The sequence below is a fragment of the Pocillopora verrucosa genome, chromosome 10, assembly GCF_036669915.1.
Source record: "Pocillopora verrucosa isolate sample1 chromosome 10, ASM3666991v2, whole genome shotgun sequence".
In the NCBI taxonomy this organism is placed as follows: domain Eukaryota; kingdom Metazoa; phylum Cnidaria; class Anthozoa; order Scleractinia; family Pocilloporidae; genus Pocillopora; species Pocillopora verrucosa.
The window spans coordinates 4,346,997-4,370,252 of record NC_089321.1 but is presented as its reverse complement, the minus strand read 5'-3'; the positions used below and the strand labels follow the sequence as shown (position 1 = coordinate 4,370,252).

Below are 23,256 nucleotides of genomic sequence, written 5' to 3'. Positions count from 1 at the left end.
ATTGGCTATCTTGTAAATCCGCCTCTTGGGTTGGACATTTGAGCACAAATTTGGCTGCGGAGGTGGAAATTAGAACAAACTGATCTTCAAAAGTTCAAATACTAGTGAAAGGGGGTGGACGGGGGAATGCTAAGTTTCGATTTGATAGACGCGTAAGTCCGTCTGAGTTCAAACACTTCCTTGCGAATTCGCGCAGTTTTGTCTAATTACGATTTACGTTTACGAATTACTTTATGATTTACGTTTGATTTCAAAAGAGGTCATTAAGAAAAGAGTGACAGTCGCCCCGAATAACAGATTTTTGCTAATCAAACTTTTTGTGCCTCCCGTATGTGCGTGGTGTTCGAGCTAGTTTACTCCAGCAGCCCAACGAGGCATGGTGCGCAAACTTTCGGATATAATTTAACTGAACTTACAGGCCAGGCGGGAAGAACGTATGTGCTGTTCCAGCTGTGGAAAGCTTTCGGAAATAGAGTGTGCAGCCTAAGGCTTTTCCTATGTACGTAGTAAACCTAGAAATGGATGACTCGCCAAAATGGGTTCTTCTCAACATAGTAAACGGTCAGATAGCAAGCGACACACCGTGGAAGTATGGTGAGGTATTTTTGTTGAGGATTTAACTGTGTTTATATTCCTTAGAGCTGTCATAAATATTCCCACGCAAACTCCTGTAATCTCGCCATGACTCTTATTTTGCGAGATGATCATCTTACAGCTGGAGCTTGGGCCGCATTGGTTTGTTGAATGAACGATCGCGAGCTTCTTAGCGTTAACTCGCCCTAAGAAGACACCTGCACTGCAGGCTAGGAAAGTACTGGTGCCTTGAAAACTCCCTGTTCGCGTTAGACGGGCTTTTCAGCATGCAAAGGAACCAAATTTAAACAAAGGTTTGGAAAATCAACCTCGTTCGCAGTGTCCTCTCTCTTCCTTTCCTTTTCTCGAGGAAAGACGCTAGGAACGAAATTTGCCTAAAACATCTATTAAATCGAAAGTAAAACCATGCAAGGTTCATTATTTTCGTACTGAAAGTACAAATTCTCATATTTTCGTTTCCCTTTTGATTTCTACACGGTATGATAAATCATTCCTGAGCACAGAAAAAGCCTTCAGAGGTGGAGAGAAAGACTCCCATGAGCCCGCGAATTATAGTCTGGTTTCCGCCAATCAACGCATACTCAAAAGAAAGTTAAGAGAAAAAATCATGGCGGATGACAGGAGTGTTTAAGTCAAACTGGAACCTGAAGTGAATTGTCACTCCTAAGACGCTAGTTTCATCCCTTATGCAAAATTTAATGTAGGGTCTGACAGGAAGAAAAAAAAGGAGTATCATAAGAGAATTAATTTTTGATCAAACGCCGGGTGATTAGTGCTAAGAGTCCTGTGAGTTTAGACAAAACAAAAGCGGACACATGTCTATGCCAATAGGAGCTTCGCCGCGTGTCGCTCAAAATTTCCGACAGTTCAACCAGAGTCCATTATCACAGCCTTTCCAGGGTGGATCGGCAGCCGCTTTGGCTCAAGCAGGTAAGAGGCTTTTACGTGAAATTTGTGTAGATAGTTTCGGCCAAAGTATTTTCGCCTACTTCCAATAGTCTTGTTTAGGTCTACATGTACACTCACCAGGATCTGAGCCCTCCTTCGCAGTAATGCACGCATTAAAAAATTGTTGGTTCCTCACTGTACGGTGTAACAGTTTTAAGGTTTAGGGGTGCTTGTATCGTTAATATATTGATAATAGATGTATTAAGGAGTTATTTTTTCCTCTGGCTCACTGTACTTTTACTAAACAAAACGAAACAAAATAAAACGAAATAAAAATCTGTAATTTGCGAAATGAAAATCTGTAATTTGAGAAATAAAAATCACTGGCATTAATATTGTACATCTGTAATTATCATTTGCTATGTCGCTTGTTCAATCCACACTGGTGGTGAACTGACCAATTCATCCCTCCAGCCACTGGAGTTTTCCTTGTGGAACTTTGTTCAGCAAATTACAAATTCCATATTGCAAATTACAGATTAAAAATGACAAATCTTCATGTTGCAAATAACAGATCTATTTTTCAATTTACTGATTTTGAGTTCATTTTATTTCATTTTGTTGGTTGCGAAAATTTCAGTTAGCTGCTTCTCTCAAGAGCAGTATGACTGATAGATAAGGGATCAGATTTCTGATATTTACTGAAGTCCAAACTACTGTAAATCATGGAAACAAGGTTCAGGACAGAGCCTAGTTCAATTGTAGTGCCCATTTAATTGGCCCAGTATTCAATGTGATACTGATTTGTGGTACGTGGTTGGTAATGTTCTTCAAAGGCATGAAATTGAGGAGGCTCAAAAAGGGTGAAGGATAAATTTTGTAACACTTTTTTTGGAGGACCCTGGGAAATATGTGAACAGACAGCAATGAATGTTAAAAGTCTTGGCACTTTCTACAACTTTTTGAATTTTTTTCTATAACTTTAATTTATCTTCCCCTACCCTCTTTTTCAATGGTGCCTGGTATCAACAAAAATGTTACTAATTCAGGCAACATTGTTCAGGGGAAAAGGAAAACTTTCAAGAAACATATTAGAGAGAAATTTCAGGATTTCTGTTTATTGTGTTAAGTGGAGGGTTGTCAACCACCTACTTATGGAGGCATGTCAACCACTTTTGCTTTTCTTTGCAATGTAGATTAATGCACTAATTTTTTACAAATTAAAATTAGATGTCTATGTTGCCTTGTAATTTCCGGTGGACGTTGTTCTGGAACCATTTCAGGACCAAGAATGGGTTTTACTGCAACTTTGCCAACAAAGAAATGAATAATTGTTTTTGGCAATTTTGTGGAAAATGCACTAGTTCATGCTGCTGTTTGTAGACTTTCCAAAAGGCAATAGATTATGTTAAGTGCAGTCACACAAAACTCATTCATAAAAGTTTTTTATTCAACATTAAGTTCTTGTTATGTTGATAGAGATGCAAATCATTTGATCTGAATAATGAACTTGTATATCCCGTCATGTTTACATTTAAGACTTATTACATGTACTTATTACTATTTTTCACTCAACTTGGAATGTAAAAACAGGGATATACATTTCTTTATTTGCAAAATTTCTCTCTTTTTCCTACAGCAAGATTTCGACCTCCCTATCACCCTGGACCTCAGGCAATGATGGGACAGGTTTGTGTCTTAAATCTTTTGTGGTTTGACCCATATGTCCCTGTCATATGTAAAAATCACTCTGGTTCAAACATTAAAATGACAGTAGTTTCTTTTGGGAGGTTTTTGCATGCTTGATATATGCCTATTTTGGATCAGTGTCAGTGTCTGACAAACTGTGTACCTACCCCTCCCCTAAACCAACATTAACCCTAACTTGTTATCAGTTGACTATGGTTGAGTTGGAGGAGGGGTACAGTATAGTTTTGCAGTTGCTCAGATACTGACATTGATCTACTATTTCTCACACTCTCAGAATTAAGGATACTTCCCTGCAACCCTTTCAGATTATTTGGAAAAGATGTTTTCCTCCCAAATATTTTACCACATATATCTGTATGTTCAGACACAATTTATACTAGTTACATGGAGATTCCCTGTCTATCTGATATTCTTACAAACTTACGAGCTTTACATGGAGTGTCTTATCAGAACAGTATTTGCAATTTGGGATGATAGGGTGATCAACAAGTAAATTTGCCACAGATAAGTGATTAGAAGAGAGTAAAATATCAACTAGGTGGCATTGTTTCTTTTAATGCCAATTTTCAGAAACAATATTGTAAGTAATGAATGACATGCATTGGAGAAATGAATGCTAAGATCTCTGGTGTGGAAAGATCTAGAAGATGTTGAGTATCACATGGCTGGTCCTGAAAGTGGATGAAATGTTGGGACTGCTGTGCTGTAACTGATTTCCTTAAAAACAAGATGGGCCCATCATACATTGTACCTGCATGAAAATAGCTGTTGTGATCTCATAAGAAGGAGCACTTTTAGCTTGTTAACATAATTTAGAACATTTTGTTCCCAACAGAAATAGTGTCTCAAAAATTATGCCTTGAATGAACAGATCATTTTTGCTTTCATTCAATCCAGCAACTCTTGAGAGTAATGTCTGTGCCACATGACAAACCATTAATTGACCAAGCATGTACATTTAAAATTCTGTATGCTGGCTCCATTTGGTTTTGTTTTGTTTTTTTTTGCCGACTCCCATTTTGTCTTAGTCCTATGGAATTAAAATGAAAAAGGACTTGGCCAAAACTCAGTTACTTTGATCAACAAACCTTGTCAGTGACCCATAAATGTTTTGTAATTTCCAGGCTCAAAACCAGTGGGGACAGATGAGTTATGGACAGCCCAGGTTTGCTACACAGAGATTAATCTCACAGGTGGGTGACTGTAGTTGTAAACTTGGAGTTGTATTTGAATAGTTTGATCTTTCCTTGGTTTGACATTCTTAAAATTAGTTAAAATTATAAATTTAGACCCTCTTAACCCTTTCACTACCAAGATCTTACTAGTAATTCTCCTTACTGTCTGCCATACAGTTCTTGTGATGTTAAAATGGAGAATTTGCTACTGGATCAACTTATAATCCCCTCATTTATATTATTCTTTATTCTCATCACTTGTCTGCTTGATATTGTATTGATATTGTAAGGAGAAATTCTGTCCTGGTCATTTATGGGAGTTAAAGGGTTAATGTCATTCTTAGCTTTTTTCAAAAATGGAGGAGGGGGAGGGGGGCTAAAGCTCTCTGTGTAATACTATGAACTTAATGGCATTGCCAGGGTTTCAATTACAGCCAACAATCAGTGAATTTCACTGTCTATTTCTCTGAACTTAACAACATAAGAGTAAGGTTCAAATTTATCAAGACCTCTGCATTACCTTGAATTATGAAGAGGGAATGTTTTGGGACAAACTTAGTATTGAATTATTCATGAACAAATCATATTACAAACAAGCTTTGGTGAAACCATTGATGAAAAATGTGTTCCTTAACAGGCATCTGATATTCGTATTCCAAAACCACCAAAGCCTCCAGAGAAACCACTGATGCCTTATATGAGGTTCAGTAGAAAGGTGAGCTTTTAAATGTGTAAATATCAAATTTGTGACATGTACTTAACCAATAGTAGTGAATCAACATGCTACAAATAACAACACTTACTAAACAATTATTGACCTCATTGCATGACGAAGACTAGCAGTATAGCAGTCAATATGTCACAATCAACATCCAAAGTGACTCCATCCTGGGGACAAACTAACAAAGTTCATGTCCTATCTTATACCATGATGAACAATGAACACATATTTTATTACATGTACTTAAGATGCTGTTGCAGATGTTTTATTAAAGATTAGCTCATGGAGTCTTCTCTTCATATGAAAACTATTTTCATCTTCCTTAAACTTATTTCTTAGCAAAGAATACGATGTGACTAGCATTCCTGTTTTTTCTTTTTTTTTTTTTTTTTTTTTCTTTGTAGGTTTGGGATCAAGTAAAACTCCAAAATCCAGAGTCAAAATTATGGGAAATTGGAAGAATTATCGGACAAATGTGGAGAGATCTTAGTGATCTGGAAAAACAGGTACACTGTGAGCAACTCATCCAAACACTTCTTCTTTATAAATGCATATCTTGTGGACCAGAGGCATTTTGTAGTCTGTTTGGCGTCAAAGACAAGAAATCAGCACACAGTTGCTGAAGTCACTTTTTATTGTAAGCTAGCTTTCCAGGCACAGTTGGGTAAGGAGAGTGTACTTCTCTTACTTTGCCTCTATTTCTTTGGAGGTTTTAAGACCAAACCCCAGAATGAAAGGGGAGATTGAGCCAATTGTTATAGCCACTGATGAGAAAATGAAACACACCTGTACCAAGCTTGCAACAGCACAAAAATTGTCTTTCACCAGTTTTCATTAAAAGCTCAAAATTAGCCTATTTCTCATTTCATGATTGTCAAAGATGGTCCAGGTACAATAGGAGGGGTGGTGGATGGTACATGTACCTTGAGAGTCTTTGATCAGCAAACTTTTTTACTGATTTTGAAATCTTGTTGGCCTTTGGAATAAGTTTGAAATCTCACCGTTTTTCAAAATTCTCTGAATTTTTCCTTTAGCCAAGGGTCTCAGTCAATAGGTGGCTAGTGAGATTAGCTGAGAGTTATAACTGTGAGCAAAGAATGCCTGTGTATCTTGGCTGTTGTTTGGAAGTGATGTAATGTATAAGATGCTATAGTACGGCACAAATGGGAATGCAAATGGGAGTAGTGCAACACTAATGCTAAATTTCAGCGGCCTCATGACAAATGACAATGACAATTTCGTCCCCTGTTACTAAGTAATTCAGTAGGTAATCAAGATCTAATGGTATTACCATTTCTGTTCTTTACAGGAACACTTGGATGAATATGAAGTTGAAAAGGTAACTTTAGGCTTTTGGTAATTTCATAAAAAGAAAAAAAAACATGATGTTTGTTTGATACCATGTCATAAAAAAAAGGATGGCAGTCCTTTTAAAATGGAAAACAATGGTGTTAAGCAACAAAGAAATTGAACTGCAAAGCAAACAAAAAAGAAGATGAAAATTTTTTTTAAAATGGAGAACAATGGTGTCTAACAACCAAGAAATGGAAATGCAAAGCAAGCAAACTACCCCCTGCATTTGAAGGGACTGTTTTCCAGTTCTGTTAAGTTGTAACAGTAATTTTTTATTTCAACTGAATAAAGTGTGTTTCTTTTTTTTTTTTCATTCTTGTAGCAAGAGTATAATGAAGCAATGAAGGCCTATCACAACTCTCCAGCTTATCAAGCATGGATTGTGGCCAAAGGAAGAGGTGATTGTCGATACAATATTCTTTTAGGTGGTTTGAACTCAGGATAACAAGTGGTTAAATGGTGTTATTGTTGGTGTGAATTGGCCAAGTGAGGATCATCCTGAATAGGATTTTCTCAATAGTGAAGACTAATGTTGTGATAAACAAAGATGAAGTTACATGTACAATCAAGGTCAATGAAACTACCTACAAAAAGACACAAGTAATGAATTACTGTAAACTTTATCTTGTGATGTCTTACAGCACAAGCTGCTCTTCAAGAGCAGCAAGCAATGGAGAGAGCTATGATGGGTTCCATGCCTTTTGGGGTAAGTTCTCTTGTCATGACATAAATGCAACCATGCATCAAATACCTACAGTGGTAGGCTACTTGGGTGTGTGTTTAAATGTCACGATAGTAATGGTAGTAGTGCTCCTAAATATTAATGACACTTCAATAAAGTTCTTATCTTATGCTCTACAACTGAGCTACAGGGAACTCTTTGGTGAGCTACATTGTAGACAATCGCTAGACTCATATGTTAACGTGAATGGCATTCCTACATGTAGTAATTGTTTGGCTCATTGGCGAATTCTCTCTGTGGGAAGTCAGATCTGTTTTCTTTGATCCATGCTTGTCTTAAATTATTGATATCTGTATTTCTTTGATGAGAGAGCTCACAATGTACCATAGCTATCATTTTATTTACTCACTGGGCAGTTACACTTTTCTTACTTGCTCTTCTTGATTGGATAGTGGTGACACACAAATAATCTACTGCTTTGAAAAGAAATTGTCTTCTAGAAACTTATTATAACTTTGTTTGTTGGTCAGAAAATGGATGAGGCAAGATTTGGCATTCAACCTGTGGACGATGATGATGGTAGGTTAAACTGTCAGTTATGCTTGTGGCACATTTGAGGGCAAGAAAGTGGTAGGAAAATAAATTATTCAAAGTGACCCTTACAAATTTATCTTCCATCTTTCCTTGGATTTGTGTACGAAGTTTCTCCTTACGAATGGTTTCTTTTAAGATTAGTTTCAAGCTTTTGTTAGTGTTCATTGTGGGGGACATGTTTTCCTTTTCCAAAGGTGGAGCCTTAATCGAGTGCTGTCACAGTCCCCCACTATTTTAGGAGAGGGAGCTACTCGTAATAGGCTATGATCTCATTTTTACATTGGGGTTTGAGGGGGGGTGAAAGGAGGCAAAATAGCTAATAACCCCTCTTGACATGTTGCAAGTGGAGAAAGCTGAGACAGGCTCCATCTTGGCAAAGGAACATGGTCTGTTCGCTGTTGAGAGACTTCACCTTTACCTCTCTCTGTTTTCAGATGAAGATGACGCCTTCTCTGTCAAACACATATCCGCAGCTCGTTTTCATCGAAATCATAAGTTGATGTCAGAAATATTCAGCGACACAGTGGTCAGGGATGTACGAACAGGTCAGATTGCCAAAAAAAAAAAAAAAAAAAAAAGGAAGAAATGCTTAGACTTTGTCTTTTTTTGTTTTTAATATTTGGCTGTTTGCAACTTTTTTATAAAATTTTAGGTTGACTTATCAACTGTATTGGGCCTTTGAGTTTTTTTGTCTGATCTGATAATTTTTTTCATATTTCGTATTTTGTGTTGTTGACACCTATGGTGGTCAATGATATCAGTTGTGGAGTGTCTCAACACTTTCACACCATTGTCTCTAAGACGTATTCCTCAATTGTTGTCCTGTTTATTACTTTAGTTGTGACCAAGTCCCGTCTGGGAGTCCTCAAGCGTCAAGTCCAGTCCCTCATAGCCCATCAGGTAAGTCGTTTGCTCTTTGCTGAATACAAAGGCCTCACATAACAATTCTAGAGATTGTGTGGACGAAACAACTATTTCATTTGGCACGCGCTGTACTTTTTCTTTTTTATGTACAATAGTTTGTATGTTTTATAATGCTATCGATAAGCCTTTTGCCAAGCATGAAAAAAAATCTAAAATGGTAAACTATTGGAAATTGTGTTCTTTTTGCATCTTCTCCTCCTCCGATGCAATATTAGTTAAACATTATCTCACTTTAAAGCAAAGTGTGCCTCAAGTCTTAGTATTTTTCTGGTTACGGTACCTTGGCTAACTTATTTTTCTAATAACGATTCTCTCAGGGTGATTAAAATTTAATTCCAACCTGTTTCTTGTGTTATCTCTTGAGTAGAAAAAGCTGGAAAGTGAGTTGCAGCAAATCGAAGAAAAGTTTGAGGGTAAAAAACGAAAGTTTATTGATGACAGCGAAAAATTTAACGACGCCCTTAAGAAGGTAAAGAAGCTGGTATTTTTTTTGTTGTTGTTTAGTTTGTTCTTAAAGCGTTTACAACATGTGTCCTTCTTTTCGAACTAGCTTCTAAAGTGTGGACGAGTTCACTTCTTGTTTGAGTGAATTGACGGGTTACCATATCGAAAGAGAATTTTTCGCTTGTCAAAGCGTTATAGAACCTGTGCTTCAGATAGGGATAGTATTGGAAAATTAATTGTGGCAAACATCTTTTCCAAAGAAGTGATCGAATGTTTATGTTTCTTGCAGCTTTGCGAACCTCTTAATGAAGGGGAGACAACCGGCGTGGTGGAGCTGAAAAAAGGCAAAGGCACCGATATAAGTTTGCCCCCAGAGGACCCTAAACCATCCACATCTTGACGAAATTAATACGTCTGTCCAACTGTAAAATTACACCTACCCGATTTTCTTTTGTATTTTATGTTTTGGAGTTGGTTCATCCAAAGGAAAGTTGTAGGGGGGAGGGGTTTGTCAATAAATGTACGAACTGTGGCATTTATTCTTAGGCAGACACAGAATATTGATAAGTAGAGTAAAAAATAAAGACTGTTTGTACCACGCATGAAGACTGCGTCCCTTAAACACCCTGTTCACGGCTTCTGCTTCTTACGGAGACCCTTTCCAAGAGGTTAAATAGTAAAAAATTGCATACTTTGTTCGAGACCCTGAAAACCACAGTCGTTCAGGAGGAATACATGCGAAGTAGCCCTTGCCCCTCAACTCTTGGTCCGAAGTTGACTCCTTGAAGATATGTTAATGTGGTTATCACGTTCTTTAAAGGTCAATCTGTACTCGAGCCTAATGGCCTACACAGCCGGAGCTTATCCTGGTTTCCATACAGCTTGAAGCGACAATTCCCTTATCTCCCCCCCCCCCCCCAAAAAAAAAAAAATAGAGCTCCTTGCGCTCTGTAAGCCGTGTCTTCCCTTTGCTCCCCTGAAAAACACAAAATGAAAAAAACTTGCTCTGTTTTCTGAGGGGCAAACTCGAGCCGTGATTCGTTTAGATACAAAACACAAGTACCAATGGCAAATTTACATTTGGCGACGAGGCGACGATGTAATCGAGCTGGTAGTATCCAAACCATCTGAAATTTCCCGCCGATATTGTTTTTTGCACTCTGACATGCGCGAGTTTACATCCGGGATTTTTCACCTCCCTGCGCAAGTCCTGGGTACTATCAGTTGTTTCCATGACGACCTTGCAACTCACAAGTGCGGCTCACCTGCAAAAGCAGGCCGTAGGACGGTCTTTCCCTCTTTCTTAATTATTTTTTCATCCTTTTTTTTTTCATTTTATTACCACTTTTCACTTAATTAGTTAAGCATCAGGCAGCATTTCCGTGTAACCCCATGATTCATTACGGAGACAGTCCTGTCTTTTAAAAAGAAGACAATTGGCGCCACCTCAAAGGATTGGCGGGAATATTGAAACAGATAAACAACGAGGGAAGGACGACAAATCTGGCAAGAAGCGTTCACTTTTCTAGAGGTAAGCGGTAAACAGTTCGCTCTCAGATTCATGCTTTGACATAAAAAATGCGTGTATCATAGATGAAACATGCATGAACTTTGTATTTGTTCAAGAATAAGATCAAATACGCGCGGTTTGAATAGAGTGCTTAAGGCAGCAATGAGGAGACTTTCTTGCCCGATATTTTGACGTAATTTAGCCGAGATGTTCTCTTTAGCTTTACATGCCTGAAATTTATTGTTTGATGGCGAAGAAGTATCTCTCTTGCCAGTGGTGCGCAGAAAATAGCCAGTGGTACGCAGAAAATAGAATGCAGTACATCAAGAAATAACATGCCATCATGAGATATTTATAATTTCCCTATGGTGGCGTAAAATGGCTAAGATACCAAAGGCCATAAAGTAATTGAGAAATATTTTATATCGTAATAGTAAATTGAAAAGTGGAATAGTTTTACCAGCTGTGTGGTACGAGATACGCAGATACTTTCACATGTATTTTGTAAAAACCCTAGAAAATTAAAATTGAAGAAATGCATTGAAACAGTCTGAACAGTCATGCAAGCATGCAACTGGGCCAGAGCTCCAAAATTTTGATTTTAACCACAAAATGTTTTCAAACTAGAAAATAAGAATCAAGCATTGTCATGCAAATTATAGGTTAAAAAAATTGAAACATTCATTGAAATCTGCAAAAGGTAACAAAGCCGGGAAAAACAAAAAAAAATTGAGACTTTTCTAAAGAAAAACTAATTGAATTACAGGTATCCTGTTTATTTACCATTTTATTTGGAGCTTTATCACAGCAAAACATACCCTTTTAACATTCCCTTTAAAACATAGTGACTTACTGGTTTTTTTATAACTTGTGTTGCAAAATGTGGTTCTTATAGTCTGAAAGTTTGCCTTGAGCATAGCTAATACAATATTAGCACATGTGTTCCCAACTCCATGAGACCTGTCACACCTTTTCTTTAGTCCTTCATACATATCAACCTTTTTTTCCTAGACATTGAGTGTAAATTTTCTTTTTGTTGCCAATATCCTGATATCTGATAAATGTGGTGAACAGATAGATATAAAATGAGAGAGACAAAAATAGTTGATGACTGTGTTTCAAGGCTAAAACTGTTCAATTACTTTTGGAAACCAGATCTAAAGATCTAGGCTCAAAGATTTTCAAACTGTTTTACTTCCACAATATAAGAGTATGAATGGAAGACATCTTTTGATCAAAAACATGTAGTTTATGGCTTCATTTATAGAAAATTTTCAATTTGGAAGCAGGTTGAGGGTCTGTAATTTTCCGCAAGGAAAAAGAATTAAAAAGTTCAAAGGTTATATTTGTCCTCCAGAGAGTTTGCATTGTAAATGTGAAGATTCTAGAGGTTGAAGCTCATTCAAATCTTCAAAAACTACAGGGTTGGTATGGTGTGAGGTGACAATAATTCAAACTCCACTTGGAAGATTTAGACTGATTCAATGACAGATCAAAGTTCAAAGGTCTAGATTAATTGGTAGTGTTTGACATGAAGGGTCAAGAAGATAGCAATGATCAAAGATTGTTGGCCGTAGTCGCAGTAACAGTAGAAAAAAGTTAAGTTGTAGGTTTGAACTGAAATACGATAATTAAAGATAGAATCTAACTTAGATAAGGCTAAAAAGAAACAATCGAATTTAAAGAGACAAAACTATAATAAACTAGCAAACTTCTGGCGGAAAATGAGTAGACATGATAATTCTCATGTCGTAAATTATGATCAAGCAAAGATAGAAACAACAGTATAGTACTTAAACAGAGTAACTAAATGAGCATAAAAGATTAACAGTTTGAAAAGAAACAAAAGACAATTTGTGAATAAGATTGTTTTGCTATCATACTGTAAAAATAAAATTTAATTGACTAAACAAGACATTCTATGACCCAGAAAAGGCTGATGATTCTGAGACTTAATTAATGCATACTAGTTTCATGTTTGATGACTTGGCTTGAAGATTTGCTATTATTTATTCATTTATTTTTGATGTTGTTACCGTAGGATTGATTTCAATATTTGCACAATTGAAATTAAAAAAAAATAATAAGAATTATGAAGGAGTTCTTTTTGAAAGAATGCTTTGTTCCATCAACAAAAACAAATATGATATCACTGAAAAAAAATTCAGTGTTCCATGTTTCCATGTGTCTTTGTGGTAGTAGATCACATGTGACATCAAAATGTGTTAAGAAAGGAAAAGTGGCAAAATTCCACAGAGCATGAAGAAGTAACCTCTGCCACAGTGTTTGAAATTTCCTGTTTATTACCACCAAGTACAGAGTGCTCATACCAATAGACAAACAAACCAAAGAAAACATTGAAAAAAACACAACATCAACAACAAAATGTACTGGAGGGGAGAGGGTGGGGGGCAGAACGAGGATTCCTGCCTTTAAAAAGATGAGGAATTTTGAGTTTTCATAAGCTGTTGGATAACCAAGTAGTGAGCGTGTGACGGAACAATGTTAAATTCAGTGTTTGCTATTATTCTAAAGAAAAGAGGAACGCAAGGATAATTACCAAGATTTTAATGATTGTTTTTCAATCAAGATTGGTCAAAGTCCCAAATATTCTGTGTAACCCTCTCTTTATGTACATATGTTATTAAAAACTAAAAAATATATGTTATTCGATTAGGCCTGGGTAACATGCGTTTGTCTTTACGAACGAGTTCCACTACAGTTGTATGTGAAAGAGATTTTACTGCAAAATTTTTAATGATATGTCAGTGGAGATATACATCTAGAACTTAATTTTAGTGAGTGAGAAAGTTAACTCAGCTGGGACGATTGAAAGCATTTTCCTGGTCACAAAATCATCTACTGAACGTGAGCCATGTTTCTAAGACTTTTGATTAGCTACATGCATTACGTCATTGTCGAAAGATCTTCGAGACAAATTATCATTACTATGGCAAATCACATTTTCCCGCCAAAATCAAAGGCTCGCGGACGTCGTGTAAATTCGTTTCGCTGCGAGGCTAGACCTGCAAAGAAAAACTCTGCATTCCTAGGGAACCTTGGCTGCTGCGTAATTAATATGTAAACTTAGACGAAACTTTTGTCTTAATTGTTCAGAAGTTTAGCAGATTAATAGAAATTACTGCTTGCTAGCAAGCTGCATTGTTAAATCCGAGCCTTTTAATGCAATCGTTACGCGCCGCATTTTGGCACTCGATTATCAAAAGAGAATGCTTGCTTTAAAGTACACATGCAAATCTGGTACATGATTTTTGGTGATAAAGCCGGCGTCACAACTAAAGTAATCTCCGAGAACGTTCGTATAATTTTTCTTCTTGAAGCTATCCACTGTGTGACTTTTCATATCTTGTGTGCTATTCAAAGAAATCCCGCGTTAAGTCTTTCAGACGTGTGTCGTCTCAGTATTTCCGTTAAGAAAAGACTTCCTATCATTGTGATTCTTGTCGTCTGCTATGTAATCCTGCGGACTCCCACGTCTTGCGAGGTTAGCTTGGAAGAAGCTCGTTAATGAACTCTTTCTCCTCCTAAATGTCTGGTCTCGGCTTGAATCTTCGCACAACGACCACATAATCTTCTTGAAAGCCCGGCGGTACTCGATGTTGAAGTAGGCATAAATGACAGGGTTACAAGCGCTATTTAAGTTCGGTAGTATGAAGAAGAAGAGATAGTAGATCGCTGTTTGCACCTTCAGTGGAAAGTGACGTAGATAGTTAGGATTGTAGTAAGAAATAGTGAACATAATGAAAAAGGGCAACCAGCATACTGTGAATGTACCCAGCACAATGGCTAGTGTTTTGGTGGCTTTGAAGTCGCGCACGATACTTCTCTGCTTGCGCCTGTCCTCTTTACTGCTTGAGCCTACGATCATGTCCTTCATTTTGTTGAAATGGCTCAAGGCTGTGCGAAAAATTAAACTGTAACTGACGATCAACACAATGAGCGGAGAAAGGAAAGCAACTATGTTGGCCACAGTGTAAAACACTTTGTTGTCGTTGTAGCAGAGATCGTGCGGAACGTCTATTATTACCCCGTGTGCTCCAGGCCATTTGATTATGGCAAACGAAGCCAATGTGGGCGCGTACAGCCACACGCCGCCTATAGCCAAGAACGAACGTTTTTTCGTCATATGTCTATGGTAACTGAACGGTTTGGTTATTTTCAAGTATCTATCCACCGATATGACAGCTAAGTTAGCCATGGAGGCTGCGGCACAGACCATGTCCACCCATATCCAAAGATAACACAAGCTTAGATTCGTTAAGGCCGTCACATTCACCACGATTCGGAATGGCAGCCCCGCGAGCCCGTAAAACAAGTCACTGACCGCCAGTGACGCAATAAACCAATTGGTCGGACTACGCAACCGTTGGTCGATGTAGATGGCCAAACATACTAGCGTGTTTCCCACCACTGTGAAGAACAACACGATCACGTAAAATGACAAGAGAAGCTTCTTCTTTAACTCATCCTCCTGTCTATTTATATTTTCCGGTTCAGTTTCGTTATTTGTTGTGTTATTCATGTTGAAGTAAGCTCTCGGGGAAGGTTGCTCACTTGGCTCTTGCAAACTGAAGTGATCAGTTGTTTGTGTTGTATTGAATCCTCAAAGTCAGCTCACCCGTTTTTCTTGATATGTTTATCAATTAATGTTCAACAACTGCTTTTTCACCTTTTCTTGGTCACAGTCAATTGGGTTACCCAGTTCAAATGCGGCTAACGCCGTCAGTATGGTTTCGAGCGCTTCGTCTGGACATCAAATATAAGTGTTGAATTAAGATAGCCCAGGTTTCCCTTGTTCAAGAAGAAACTTGACGCGACCGCAAAAAGTCAGTAATTTTTCTGTGAAACTCGATGATTCGTTGGTGCCTTAAAACCCCAGGTGCTTCTAGTATAAATTAACACTTTCTTCCTGTTGCCTGTCGGGTCGCCTGCCCGGAGAAGAAAGAAAAAACACAGACATTTTGATTTTAAAACAAATCGTCACAATTTAAAAGCAATTACCATTTCGTCACTTTTGATTTTTAGATTCTAGCTCAGACGTCCTTCTCCCAAAACTAAAATGTCTCTAAAAAACCAATCCCTGGTTCTCTTGAGGGTGTATCTTAATTATTAACTTGTCTGTTTTAAACATGTTTTCTCATGCATTTGGATGAGCAGTTATAGCGTGGTAAAGCTATCTTAAGATTTAAACTAGGGCTCTTGTTTACGAACTTTTTAGTTTCCCAGATCCGTCATTTGTACTTGACAGGGTGCTTTGAATATCAGCTGTCATCGCTTTTTATCAATCCTCAGGTGTAATAAAAAGGAGTTTTATAGAAGATAGTTTTAGATCACCTGGTGGTAAGGATATTTAAAATCCCTGACGCAACTAACATTTTAGATTTCGACTGCAAACTTCCTTTGTTCAAAGGGTCTCAATGTCGAGAACAATAAAGTAATATTTTGTTATACAACATGGAACATTATAAGTACAGATATATCTCCTAGGTGAAACGCTGTTGACTGTGTATGGCGCAAGCTTCAAGCTTTGACAGTTTTCATTGTAGCCACAGGGGGCGCGTCGACACCCTACATTTGCCTTAGATATAGATGTTTTCGCGTAAACGTCAACCTTTGATGAAACATTAACAAAAATAGTTTCCATCTGACATAGATTGAAGTCTCAAACATGGCTTACTACAAAGTTGTCCGAGATTTTCTTCGAAATTGTGAATGAATGTATCCCAGTCACACCTGCGTTAATTGAAGGGATAACAATAGCTTTTAAACAGGGTTTAATAGGTTTTCAAGCGATAAGAGGAGGTCAAAAGGATTGTACGTGATGAAAAATGGGTGTTCTATTGATGTGTTCTATTATTTCGTATACAGTTATACAAATTTGTCTTTGAATCTTGTTCATACTAGTTCTGTGTTTTCAAAATGCTTTCCGAGTTTAAGACAGGAGACCTATAAGAAATGCGTTTTTTTTTCGCTTTTTCACTTGGTGGTTCATTTTCGAAAACGTGCCTCATCTTACTCGTGTTCAAAATCATACTTTTCTATCGATTTTCAGTGAACTATGACCATTCCTTTATCATCTAATATTACCAAGCCATCACCAATCGGATAATTAAGTAAAACAGATCTAAATTCGACTTTTCATTACGCGATGCAAAAATTTCTAGTTGTCAACAAATTGTATTAGACTATTGAACAAGACCATTATTTCAAAATGGTTGTGTGCCACTGATAAACCTGTTTTGCGAATTCAAGGTGTAATTTGTATTAAAAATATAATTTTGTAGAGCATAGGAGCGCCAATTGAAGCTTTTCACCGAAAGTTATTTTCCAACTTGAAGTTTTTTTTGACAGTTGACAGTTTTCTTAAAGCTAGCGTACAGATTTCGAAAAACCTCTTGAGTTGTTTCAGTTTTTATGCGACGTTTTTTACGTTATGGCTTAGATATCCTCTTACAAATGATAATTAAAAATCTCATCCAGTCGTGGGTTATTGGATTTTCTATGCATGCAAGGCAAATATTCCTGTTCAGGATTTGTTATTTCTGAGAGTGGATATTTGTCGCGCTGCTTTCTGATGAAGTTTTACTAAGAGAAATGTTTAGTTTTGTTATAAACGGTCAAACGACTCAGGCAGTTGAGAATTCACGAACAAACATCGAAGAGTGTGCTCGTACCCTTAAATGAAATAAGAAAACTATTAACACGAAAGAACAGTAAAAACAGTTGTTATGCCAATATTTACCTTACTCAATTCTTTAAAACCCCCGATTGTTTCCTCCACATGAACGTTTAGAGAATAGTTTATAGGTGACCGAATTCACAGATTGACGGCGGCAAAATTTGGATCACTCAGTTAGCACGACTGGTGTTGAACTAGGGTGTTTTTAACCTCAATTGCTTAATGTCTTTTGTTTCGGATTGGAATAAATAAATAACTGTATCATTGTTTCTTCCGACCGTCACCTGTTTCTTTAGCCTACGGCTTAGCTTTGTCACAATAAGATTCAATCCTGCTCAATCCAACAGATTTACGTCCTACTTCTTCCTGTCGTTGAGATTTAGCACTTTTCATTTCGCAGCGCATTGTTTTAACGTACCCGGCGAAATATCGGCAAAGTACGCAGTTAAATTGTGCAAAACAATGAAATTATGAGGGAAACACAAAAGGAAAGTAGGAAATATGTGATTTGTATGGGAAGGTGCTAAAATATCAAATATTAACTACATTTAGCGGATTTTTTGTGTCGGTCTTTCAAAGTGTTCTAGTTCAGTCGGCGTTTACAACAAGGTTATTGTAGGGATTTACTTCTGAAAAGATTTTAAAATAAATGGAAGAAACTCCAGTTAAGCGTCGTAACGGAAGAATATCCATTCTTGTTCTACTGAAAAAAGATCTAGCTCGCATGTTATCGTCAAATAGCTCGTGCCATTTTGAAATTTAAGTTAAGTAAAATTTTCTTAAGAGAGTATTTCACAAGAGCTATCGCTGCATTCTGTTAATCTGCTAATAGATCGATAGCTTTTCATTATGCACGGATCTGCATGGCATGATTAAGCAAACACAAACCGGCGAGAGTCACCGTAAAATTTACTTTCAAACATCCGTTCAGATCAAGAGAGTTACTTTTCATTCGTTAATTCAAGAAATCAGATGCAGTTTACGAAGCTAAAATAAATCATGAAAATTGCACGCAAAAACAAAGCTACACTATCCACACTACGTCGCTGTTGTTTCAGGATACATAGGAGAATAACATCAAGTGATATACAGAAGAGCTAAAAAAGTGTGCGTTTTAGAGCTTTTTCGTTTGCGTGGGGCTTTTAACATACTTATCTTTTCTAAATCGGTTATTGATTACATTGTTTTCGCGTACGCAGTCATTGAAATATGTTTTTTTTTTTCAATCGCATTTTTCTTTATCTATTAATCGCCACGAGGAGAACTCAAGCTGTGTTGTGTAGTGACAACAGTGATCTTCCATCACAATCTCCTTCCGTGCACACGTACACACGTTTGTAAACGACTATTTAATTGACGAAGATAGTTTGATTGATAAATATTAATTTCTCGCGCAGCGTCTCAACACTTGTGATATTCTTGCTAGACACGTTTTACATTTTGAAACTTGGAAAAATTAAACAATTCAAACGTCTTCCTCAGACAATACTTGTATGACTACAATGAAATAAATTTTGTATTTTGGGCAATTTGTACCTTGAGTTTGCATCTGGCTTACATTGTTCACAATATCTCTATTTTTTTTCGTCATTTTAAAGAGAGTAAAGTTTTGTGTGTGTTTAAGTAGGGAGTGGAGAGCGCGAAGTGATGGTAGCACTGCTACCCTATTTCCATTTCTGTCAGTAGCTTTCAGTCCAATGCGTTCTGTCTGAAGCACTCAAATCACTGATAAAGTAAGAAGGACGAGACAGTGCTACTCATATCAATGGCGGATCTAGGGGGAGGGCCCCCCTTATTTTGGGTTAAAAAATTATAAAAATAAATTAAAAAAAGAATCGCAGAAGGAAGAAAAGCCAGCAGGGCAAGCGACAAAAAACCTTGTCGTTTTCCTTGTCATTTTGAATTGATTTTTTTTATAATCATCCGTTCTTCCTGTTTTTCTGTATCGTTGTAAGCCACAGAAAATCAATAACGCTACCTCAACGATACAAACTTTTGCAATCGACCTTTGAGTTTGATGTATGCTTTTTTAAAGATCACCTCTAACTCTCTGACTCCATATAACTTATAAAACTGCAAACCAGGAGAAAGAAGATTGAGTGACCACCACGAGCACGTAGCCACTGAAGTCAATCCTTACCGTGATTGGAAATGCAAAATCGGTGGCGTATCAAGTTGAACATTCAAGCAGATAAGCTCAGTCGAAATCATCATAGCCAAATCAGAAACCTGGAAACTCCAATTTTGGTAATACTTTCGAAAACCCGCCCTCGCTTTGCATGGATGCAACAGTTAATTCATTCTCTTTTTCGTCATTTTCTTGCATTCAGTGTATAACGTTCATCCAGATCCAATTTCGTTTCCTGTTTTTTCCTTTCATCGTAATTTTTCACTGCAAATTCAGCCAAATCGCGTCATATTATAGTGCTCCACGTGGCATAAGTCCTTATGTTGTTTCAGTTTGCTGTAACCGTGTAGTAGAATTTTAGCATGGTAAATTATTGTGGTGTTAAGAAAGTAATTGATACCTTTAGGGGCCAAACATGTGTTTGATCTGTTTCTGACACATTTTATAAACTATTATCGCTCTCCTGCAAAAGTCAACAACAGCATTAGAAAAGGTTGAAATAAATCCTTGCATTTGTCAATTCCGTAGAGCTAATTCTTTGTTACGATTCTACGTAGCAAAACAATCAAAATGATACGAACCACAGTAAGCGGTTTAGAGAACGTTGGTGTCGAAACTGTAGTGCACGTTGAGCTGTTCTGTTTATTTTAGGCACATTGTGATATTGGTTTTACAATGATAAGTGCCGAAACGCTCCTCATTCCAGACAAAGACCCGTTTTGAAGTGCTCTCATCCGCAGCAATCTCGGCTTTGCATATGGTTAGAGTTAATCAATTTTTTTTTAAGTAGCCTGTCAAACAGAATTGTGAGTATAATAAAAGTGTGGACAGCATTAGGAAACTGTTACTGAATAACTCAACATGTTGGCGTACACGTCAGGCTTTGGCACCAGCAATATAACTCACGAGTATTTATCTTCCAAAAATCCGTGTTAGAATCACAAAAATGTTCTGAAGTGTACAAATTAGTTTGCAGTATGACAAAAGGCAGGAACAAGTTGTGCATGAAAGAAATAAAATAAGCATATTTTCTTGAGTATCAGTATAAAAGGACTGAGTAGTTGAATTACGATGTTTTTTGTCAATATTGGCATTAATTCATTATCATGCTATAAAAAAAATATAAAGAACTACATAACCGAGACAAGTGACCATTTACCCTTTTTTCGAAGTCGGAATTCTGTTGCATATCGTTTGAAATGCTGCTTCGTATTTTAAAGTCAGCTATTGTACCTTTCGACATCTTGAGAACAGTTAGTTTACTCGCATTTGCACAATTATACACAATTTTAGCGGAATCATCGTCATTTGCATGTTGTTGTCCTCTAATATCAAAACGTTTTCGAATGACCTTTTCTAAACTCACACAGTCAATATAAATGTTAAGGGGTTTTTGGTCGCTTTTGAATGCAGTGTAAACCGTTGACACCATTGCATAGAAACAATTTTGCAACAGTTTTGCTGTCGTCATAAAATGAAGACTATTTTGGAGTCAACATGTGTTGTTTTTTTTAGGTGAATGTAATATCAAAATGACCTTAAACTAGTTGGATTTGTTTTTTTCTTCGTTCCAGGTACATAACCACCGTCACAAAACATAATCATCAAACAAAATTTACTACAACATTTACATTTTCCAAATAAGGAGCAGATTGAGCTGAAAGAATGGTGCTTTTATCTTCGGCTGGTGTTAGACATAAGGACTGTAATTTGTGGACCATGCATTTGTTTGAAATCGTTTCAAATCACAGTTCTTACAAGTAAACAAGGATTTTTTATACTTCTGTCTATTGATGTGAATGGAGGGCCGTCATTGCCCGACACCAACCCTTTCATATCAATATAAAAGTCCTTTTTTTCCATGAAAACTGAATGTATATTTTAGTTGTTGTCGTTCTTTGACATTTACCTCTATTTTCGGCTATTTTGCCTTCGCTGCAGACGTCATACCACCTGTTTCCTCTAACAGGAAAAAGAGGGAGGAGGATAGAAAATATACGTGCTTTGTGTTTATAAGTGGCTTCCCTGTGCGGTTACATTTGTCATTATTCAAAGTTGGGCCGTTGTCTTGCAAAACCGTGTCCTAAACCACCTTTGACTATGCCAAACCGTGTTTTGTCGCCGTAAATGTAACTTTTTGTGAACAACTTTAATAGGATACATAGCCACAAGTAAGTCAAAATGCGAAACATTTATGTACAGTGCGCACTGTATACTTCACAACTCCTACTTAGAAAGAAATGTCGATGTGTACTGATTCTCTAAAAACCGTAAGCTCAGTTAGACTTCATTGTAATAGCCGGCCTGTGAATTATACATTCAACTCGTTGACAAAATATAAAGAAGCGATCATTCGTAAGACTGTGGCTCATGCAATTGCCATCTGTTTATCTAAACAATACTTCAGAATCATTAGCCGTAACGACTATAACCAGATGCCGGCCTTACGAGGAATGATTCAGCGATTCTGTACGCCCACATCTTGTTTTTCATTTAGAGCACGTGTTCAAGGCTGAACGATTTCTTTTGTTTTCAATTCGGTAAAAAAAAGAAAAAAAAAAAGAAAAGAAAAACCCTGACCGCATAAGTGGAAGCACCCAGTCAGGGAAATTCGACAAACAAGATAAACATGACTTTGAATTCCTCAACTTGGTTAACAACCAAAATAGGGTTGAGTATAGTATGACTCTTGTATCTTGAGGTAAACGTTTCACATCCCGGAGGAAAGTTCGATTCGTTCGTGCTCACAGGCGTATCCACGCATTTACCGTTTCGTTTTCTTCCACTTACAATGGCCTATTCACCGATTGAAACGCCTAAAATATACGAGATTGGATTTTAAAAGCTTATCTTATCTTACTCACTACAAAACTAATTAATGTTCAGCATTTGTGATAAATGTTTTTGATAATTTAGTCACGGTAGACGGTGATTGTTTATAATAATGGAAATTTTCACTTTCTGTTTTTTCGTATTTGTATGTCGTACACGTCGACGTCGTCCAGGTTTACTTTTGGTATTTTTGTCGCTAGAGGTTCCGACATTTCTTACGAAGCACACAAAGCAAGAGTTTAGAATAACTAAACCCTTGTCAATTGGCAGTATTTGAAAAAAAAATCTCATGGTAAATATGGCGAATAGTGAGAATGCCCGCTGCTTTTGATATTGGTTGTTTTCCGCTGTGATCTGTTAGTTTCCTTAATTTGTGAAAATTCATTAGTTTTCGACTAAGTATCTCAAAGCCTTCTCGGTTAAGATTCCTCTAGCTTGACTAAGCTGAGAAGCCTACACTTAAGATACACTTGGTATGACTTCACGAGATTATTAAATGAAACTCGTGTTATGCAGACGAAAGTATTCGATATTACAGAGACTAAGCCTATACCATACTAATTATAGTGATATTATGGAGTCAAGTTTGGTCATGGAAACAGAGTGGTTACCTGTCTCTGATGGACTTTGAGTAAATTTCTCGACCAACTCTCTTGAAAGATGGATACTTTTCTTTGCTACCCTTTAGTTTACAAGAAGCAGAATCGAGAATTGTCACAGAACCAAGACGGACAACATACAGTAAAAGATACAGAAGTGAAAAGAGACAGAAAGGAACAATAACCAATAAAACTAGACAAAACAAAAGAAACAAAAAAGCAAAATAGAAAGAAAGAAATACCGAAAATCTGTCGAAGTGTGCTCCTAACGAAGAGACAAGAAAAAAGGTACGACGAAGCACTATAAAACTATCCGTTTACATGAGCTAAGTCTGCAATTTAAGAGTTACCATACCTGAGACTGTTAAAATCTGCTTAATGTTGTGCTCAATATAGCTGCAT

The 23,256-nt window shown here is 37.1% G+C and overlaps 2 protein-coding genes across 11 annotated transcripts in view; one reads left to right on the top strand and one right to left on the bottom strand.

Moving 5' to 3' along the window:
• Positions 1-1,193: 1,193 nt before the first annotated feature.
• Positions 1,194-9,685, top strand: LOC131788115 (SWI/SNF-related matrix-associated actin-dependent regulator of chromatin subfamily E member 1). Its single transcript, XM_059105179.2, has 13 exons — positions 1,194-1,524; positions 3,122-3,171; positions 4,317-4,385; positions 5,005-5,082; positions 5,493-5,594; positions 6,398-6,427; positions 6,764-6,839; positions 7,083-7,147; positions 7,654-7,702; positions 8,152-8,262; positions 8,556-8,617; positions 9,009-9,110; positions 9,375-9,685. The coding sequence occupies exons 1-13, from the start codon at positions 1,410-1,412 to the stop codon at positions 9,483-9,485; spliced, it is 1,020 nt and encodes a 339-aa protein (XP_058961162.1). The 5' UTR covers positions 1,194-1,409; the 3' UTR covers positions 9,486-9,685.
• Positions 9,686-13,148: 3,463 nt separating this feature from the next.
• Positions 13,149-23,256, bottom strand: part of LOC131788125 (D(1) dopamine receptor-like) — a 49,662-nt gene continuing 39,554 nt past the window's right edge. For 9 of the 10 annotated variants that reach the window (XM_066173510.1, XM_059105192.2, XM_059105195.2 and 6 more), the window contains one exon: positions 13,149-15,544. In XM_066173510.1, coding sequence (XP_066029607.1) covers positions 13,999-15,138 — 1,140 coding nt within the window. In that variant the 5' untranslated portion in view covers positions 15,139-15,544 and the 3' untranslated portion in view covers positions 13,149-13,998. Of the gene's footprint in view, positions 15,545-19,435; positions 19,748-23,256 lie in introns of those variants that run through there. The other variant, XM_066173515.1, reaches the window with a different exon arrangement.

What these genes read in the sequence shown, in the direction of transcription:
- LOC131788115 (XM_059105179.2), top strand. Translation starts at nt 1,410, where the DNA reads ATGTCTATGCCAATAGGAGCTTCGCCGCGTGTCGCTCAAAATTTCCGA. An exon ending in TTAGTGATCTGGAAAAACAG is followed by an intron (nt 5,595 to 6,397) that starts GTACACTGTGAG and finishes TGTTCTTTACAG; the next exon opens with GAACACTTGGATGAATATGA. An exon ending in TTAACGACGCCCTTAAGAAG is followed by an intron (nt 9,111 to 9,374) that starts GTAAAGAAGCTG and finishes TGTTTCTTGCAG; the next exon opens with CTTTGCGAACCTCTTAATGA.